The sequence below is a fragment of the Acanthaster planci genome, linkage group LG04 (assembly GCF_054643075.1).
Source record: "Acanthaster planci isolate LZ-2023a linkage group LG04, COTS_SCS, whole genome shotgun sequence".
NCBI classification, from domain to species: domain Eukaryota; kingdom Metazoa; phylum Echinodermata; class Asteroidea; order Valvatida; family Acanthasteridae; genus Acanthaster; species Acanthaster planci.
This window is the reverse complement of record NC_141780.1, coordinates 20,357,023-20,363,810: the sequence shown is the minus strand read 5'-3', so window position 1 is coordinate 20,363,810 and position 6,788 is coordinate 20,357,023. Positions and strand designations below refer to the sequence as shown.

The following is a 6,788-nucleotide window of genomic DNA, read 5'->3' as shown; positions in this document are numbered from 1 at the left end:
CAAAATTTCGACTTTTCCATGGGTTTTTGCACGAACATGGATGTGGCCAGCAGGCATCACTCTGTACATAAGTAAGCCCTCTAGTTTTTATTTACAGCTCTCCGACTATTCACCAGCTCCCACTCACGGTTGTGACATGGTTCCTGGTACAAACTCGTACGTTACTACACATTAGCAGATAGGTTACATTTCTGTTCCCCTTGTCAAATTTTTGCCAACGGTGCTACCCACACACACCTTTTCGTTTGCTATTAACAAGCATGGGGGTCACTACAAGTAAACCACTCCGAGCGGAACAAAAGATGGCACGTTTTTTTGGTACTCACCGCACAGGTGCGCCATAGGGCACCCAAGTATATGCGCGTTTGACGCGGAGCACGCCGAGTACGCGTAACAAATTTACTCCAGCACGTATGGTCTTCACGTACACGCAGAATGCGTGCAAGAACCCGCTTGTAACCACCTGCGGCAGCGGTTAATACTGGGTTGCATCTGAATGAAAGGGTTGCATTTGGCAACAATATGAATGTGCTTTTCCAAGCCCCCAGCTAGCAGCTAATTTAATATTTGGACGTAGAAATATTTTGTTTACCTTTTGTGACTGTTTCACCACAAAATCTACTGTCATGTCAGGGATCAGTGATGCCCTCGAGGTCAGAATCAATTGAACTGAAATATGGGAAGTTGGAATTCACACTCACGCCCTCTAAATGCTTCTTGACAAGAGGACTGCTTTGTCAAGGTGAAACTACAAAGATTTTTTGTCTGGGCTTCTCTCTCAACCACGGCCTTGAGAACTGAGAATTCGTGGCACTTCAGTGTTTACCAAATTGCAGAAAAACATGTGTGTCTTTTACGGAGCAGATGTTCTAACACTTTCGCCCACACAAGCCTATTTATGAGACAACCATCTTGAATCAAAAGCGAGGCGATCCTTAAAACTTTCACAGTATTCATAAAAAAATGAAGAAGATGCCACAGGGGCAATATTCAGATGACCATCTTTGTGCTCTACCTTTACTGTCCCAATGAAAAATATTTTTCCCAAAGTGAGGCTACACCTGTAACAATGGCAAAATAGTCGGGTTCCCACCCATTTTAGAGTGTTGCATAGTGGGTTCAGGGAGCAAGATCTGAAATGGGTGTCTTGAGCATAAAGCCAATGGGGATTTTTAGTGTTCCGTTACTGTTTTAGGCACATCTTGCTTCTGAAGGCTCTTTGCTGGACTAACAGCATATGGTCTCCATGAATAGGCCAGAAGTTCTGTTGGAATCATTAGCAATGTCATGAAACTGGGCCCCATGGTGACATCACCAGAGATTGGAATCCAATCAATGCATTTTGCATGAATCAGTTACCCTTGAAAGGTTTAAAAACAGTTCCTATGATCAAAGACTTGAACACTAATTTAATTTGTACAGATAACTTACTTTTTAGCAAACTTGATAAACCTACATTTCAATTTAACCATTTCTGATACTGAGTTCAGCTTCACAGCACCTGAGCCACAGTAGGGCCAGTAAAACTGTTTGTTTGTTTGACACTGTTTTGAAGGCCCAGCATACCATGTTAAAACCATTCAATATAAAACCAAATTTTGAGTAGACGTCACTGCTGTTGTCAGTGTTGTACCGACTGCTTGGTTTCAACGAGCAGCAATTTCTTGACAGTGTCCACTATGCTGGTGGCTGTGGGTAAGCTAGCCTGCTCCAGCGAGGTGGCATAGGGCATGGGGATGTCGGCCCCTGTGACACGGACGGCCGGGGCATCCAGGTAGTCAAACGCTTCATCTGAAAAGAAGACAAACAGCCCATCACTCTTTTTCCTTCATTCTCCCCATGACCATTCTTATGGAAACGCCCAACAGAAAATGACTGGCAATTTGGACAACTTTTTTTACTGAGCAAAACTTTTTTCAGGTTATCAAAGCTGACCTCTTGTCAAGTGCAGGGCACACCAAAACTGTATTCATAGTTTGTATTGTATTAAGTACGGCTGTCGTCAGGTCCGTCAAAATGCTAATCACAAGTTCTTTTGGAAGACCAGTCACAAGCAGTTGTAATGACTCGAGTCAATCACTCCACTCGAGTCAATCACTCCACTCGAGTCTAAATCGAGTCACAATTTTGGCGACTCGACTCAAGTCCCAATGGGTAAATGACTCAATTCAAGTCTGCAACCAAATGACTCGACTTGAATGTCTCTTGGAGATTCAACTCAAGTACAAGCTTATAAGCTTTTACTTGAGTTGAAACACTTAAAGCACTTAAAAAAAAACACTTAAAGCAACATTTTAGTTGGCTAGATACTTGTCACTCTAATATATTTTTCGGTATGTCTAAATGAAAATAGAAATACCCAAAAATGACTTAAATGTAGTTTTGTTTTACTGTATTTTGTCCAAAAATTTGTGACTCAAATTGACTCGAAGCTCTGTACCTGACTCGACTACACAAAGTGACTCGACTCAACTTCTTGACCTAATGCCTCAACTCAAGGCACAATGTTAAAATGACTCGACTCGAGTCACCACATTTACTGGTCACAAGTCTGGCTGTAAGTTCAGTTGCTGGTCATTTCATGCGGCCAGTCACAAGTAACAGGCTGAACGATAAAGGAACATTTTTGTCAATTCATTTCAACAGCTTGTGATTTAAGACTGGACAACTTGTCATGGACTTGCAGAAACTCATCATGCATCCAAATACAGCTCTAGTATTTCGTACGTACATTTAGGCTTCAAAAAAACTGTGGGAGAATAAGCAACAAGTAAAAAAACCTTGGCAAGTTGGTGACTTACTCTCCATCATTCGAGCCAAGATCTCAGCCCCAACGCCAAACTGCGGCCAGCCGCCCTCCACTGACACTAGGTGGTTAGTCTTCTTGACGGAGTTCACAATGGCCTCTTCATCCATTGGTCTGATGGTGCGCATATTGATAACCTGTAGTCCAAACAACAGAGGCAGAGCAACAGGGCTCCATGTTGAAGAGCAACTGTAAACAACGCTTGTTCTCTCTGGAGGACCTCACAGCATTTTGTATTAAATATAGGACATGAGGTGCAGCTCTGTTACATTGGGCTCTGATAGTTAAATGGCAAATGCAGCCAGAGTGTAAGCATCTGCAAGTTGGAGTACATGAGGCAGAACTGTGAAATTTGAGGTAATGGCACAAAATAAGAACAATTTCATGAAGTTGTTAGTCACACAAGTTTGTGTAGCAAAGAAAATACCATGCAATGTCATGAATTCTTATTTCTTCCCAATGTTTCAATTGACTCTTAAATAGTATTTTCATGCATTTCATTTTTATTTGAACATTTTCATTTTATTGCATAAATATCCTTTCTATGTAACTGCAAATTCTATCAAAATGGGTAATCCGCTCTGTGTGGGAGACTGATGGTGCGCTGAAATAAAGCACAATGGTCCTCAGTGGGGACTCACTACATGCACAAGCAGGTTCGTGTGCATTTACACAGGACGCGCTGAGAGTGTGCGACTACTTTATGTTCATAGATCCACATGTCTGCTGGGTGACCAATTAACATGTCTCTTCTTTCCCAGAGAGAGAGAGTACTTCAGGTTAGGCAGGTTGCAATTGGGCCTTGCATTGTACTTATCTTCCCTTTATGGCAGCAGCGGATATCCCATGCCTGCCTTTCTGCTTGTCCCTATCTACCTCGGCCGAGACGCCTTCTGATTGCAGCTGCTGGGCTGCCTCCAGGCAGCGCTGCACACTGATGCTGTGGGCCACCAGTGTCACGTCCGTCCCTTCCCTCTCGATCTTGGCCTTGCCGATTGGAATCAGGAAATCCTCCCTCATGGCCTCGTCGGACATGTCGAAGGCCGTGCCATACAGCAGTTCATTTTCCAGCACGACAACTGGCAGAGGTGAGATTGGGTGATGAAGAGAAATTAACCAATGACAGTAGTAAGACAATGTGACCTTTCAGGATATTTGACGGCTAACAAGGGATGCTTTCTTTCCCAGGGCAGGTTTTTTTTTTCAAGTAAAAAGTGGCTGAGCTTAGTCCAGAATTTTTGGGTCTAACCTTCTGAAATCTGGAAAATCCTGAAGAATCAAGCCTTGGAGGAAAAGTTGCATAGAATAGGGAAGCCTCTAGAAAGACTGAGAAGATCTTTTTACCGGGATTGTCGTCCCTGATGGCCGCTTTCAGCAGTCCCTTGGAGTCTTCTGAGGAGTAAGGGCTGACAACCTTCAACCCAGGGCAGTGACCGTACCAGGCTGCGAAGCACTGGGAATGCTGAGCCGCGACACCAGCTGCAGCTCCGTTGGGTCCACGGAAGACAATGGGGACAGAAACCTTGATTTAAAAAAAAATAAATCATTCTGTCAGTAGGAATATTTATGCTGGTAAATTGCTATCCGTGATAAACAAATCCATAGGAAAGTGAACATGTAAACAAAGTGTAACACCATCATGGTTCAGGTCTATTAGAATCAACAACAGAGAATCACTAATACCTGTCCAGCCGACATGTAGTGGGTCTTGGCGGCAGAGTTAATGACCTGGTCTATGGCCTGCATGGCAAAGTTGAACGTCATGAACTCACAGATGGGTCTGAGCCCCGCCTACAGACAGCAAAAAATATATATATATATATAAGGAATCAGCTGTTTCTAAAAATCTCATTTAAATTCAACTTTCTGTCGACTGCAATGAGGGATCGCTAAACATGAGTCAGATCAGAGTAAAACAGACCCTTTTTTGCATAAACAAATGAGGCCTTAAGTGTGGGGCTTCCAACAATAGCTGCCACCATATTCCATGCAGTAGGGCATGCTATATACATTTGCAATTTTTCAAGCTTTGTAGCAGAATCCAGCGATGACTGAGTGATTCATAGGTAAATATGAATAAACTGAGTGGACTTAAATTAACTTGTAAGAGTCCTAAGAACACAGCCCACCGAGACCGAAGGAGACATTATTAGGTCGCCTGAGTACAATTGGGCCTCCGAGGACAGCACCTGGTGACCTCCAGTCCTCAGTCTCGATGTGCTTTCTGGTCACTACAGAGATCAGTGAATTCAGTACTGTCTTTCTCATTCGGCTCACCATGGCTGACCCCACAGCTATCCCGGCAAACCCCATCTCTGTAATGGGCGTGTCTCGGATCCTCTTCTCCCCGTACTTCTCGTACAGGCCGCGGGTGACTTTGTAGGCACCGTCGTACAGCGCCACCTCCTCCCCCATAATGTACACCTTCTCGTCGCGGGCCAGTTCCTCATCCAGGGCAGCATTCAAGGCATCACGGACCGTCATCTGTACAGGGTCAATAGAAAGCGCACATACAATCATGTTGGAAATGAAATTTAGGAATTCACTGAAGATCTTACGGAAAAAAAGCCGGTTTATTTTCTTGCGTTTTTACCTGCTGTGAAGCGGCCGGCAAGGACGTCGTGATACTTCTTGACAGGAAGGCCTTGGAGACCACCTGGAAGGAGGGCAAAGGCAAATTAATCATTTAGGCTACAACATACATTAGAATTAATGTAATTGGAAATAAAATTTTTCGAATGGTATAGCATGGAAGGACAATGACATTGTCTGAATTTCACCATCTTACAACCAAATAGTTGCCACTGAAGTTCATCTCTGACATGTTTGACAGTTGAGAAACAACACAGGCATCAAGAAGGAATTTTTATGTCAAGTCTTCTTCATCATTTTGTCATTTGGAGTTCCAGCGTGGCAATGCATTAGTTCAAGCTAGAATTGGCCTATTTACTTGATTTGGTAGGACATTAGAACATTGGAACTCATTACTCGGAAAGGCAGAACAACAAGTCCCATGGTTCTCAAAGACTTTTTCGAGTTCAGAGGAAGTTGAGATTAGGGAAAGCTCCATACACAGATATCACTTGATACCCTATTTACAAATCCTAGTATGAGACTGGTCTGGAAAATTCTAAGTATTTTCTGAGTGAATAAATGCTATTATTTTCACTGCTAAATTTATCTTTTATGACATGGCAAGGGAAAATAAATGATGTCCATATTTGGAACTCTTACCAGAATGTTTTATTAATTCACCACTCTAAAATGTTTTTTGAGAGAATTCTTCCAAGTTTGAGAAAAATTTGGAAATAAAGCTTAAAACTAGAGAAAAAATCAGATTCCGCATGGCCTAACTAAGTGTTTTGCCACTGTGCTGTTTACTAAGTACAGACCTGTCATGACCGTAAGGGTTGAGAAAACCTCTTTGCTCCGTAAGTAAGGTGATGTCCAATACGACCAAGTGTTATAATGGCTTTATGAAATTATCATTACATGCTGACCTGCATGACTACTGCTATAAAGTGCACCACCACTAGCAGTGCAGTTATATGCAAAAGCCATCATGCCTATCTACTGTAGGAACACTTCACTTTGACGGCAGACATTTACTGTGACTAGTAAAAGTCGAACAAACGTGATATACTCACCCGCTGTAAAGATCTGAGGCATCTCAAAGACGCCATTCTGACTGTGATGTCAACCAAACTTAACTTCCAGAATGAACAAGACTGAATCAACTTCTGAAGACCGCTGCCGGCATAAGGACCAGTCGTGTACACATCGTACCGTGATCGTACGTACGTACCTGAACTTAACTAGTATGATGGTGTCTACAACTAACGGCTACGGCTAGTTCATCATTCCTTTCATGGCAAAAACATACACAGAAGTCATAGCCACAAGTGATTTGGACCTGAGGCAGAAGCATCATTATATGACGGTAAATATAAAGCAAATAGTACTTGTTTCATTATCTCTACTT

The 6,788-nt window shown here is 42.8% G+C and overlaps 1 protein-coding gene across 1 annotated transcript; it reads right to left on the bottom strand.

Moving 5' to 3' along the window:
• Positions 1-68: 68 nt before the first annotated feature.
• On the bottom strand, positions 69-6,615 carry pdhb (pyruvate dehydrogenase E1 subunit beta). The gene is made up of 8 exons (XM_022249259.2): positions 6,454-6,615; positions 5,400-5,462; positions 5,084-5,290; positions 4,490-4,597; positions 4,151-4,328; positions 3,683-3,885; positions 2,802-2,943; positions 69-1,791 (listed from the first exon to the last, which is right to left on the bottom strand). The coding sequence occupies exons 1-8, from the start codon at positions 6,487-6,489 to the stop codon at positions 1,622-1,624; spliced, it is 1,107 nt and encodes a 368-aa protein (XP_022104951.2). The 5' UTR covers positions 6,490-6,615; the 3' UTR covers positions 69-1,621.
• Between the last annotated feature and the right edge of the window lie 173 nt (positions 6,616-6,788).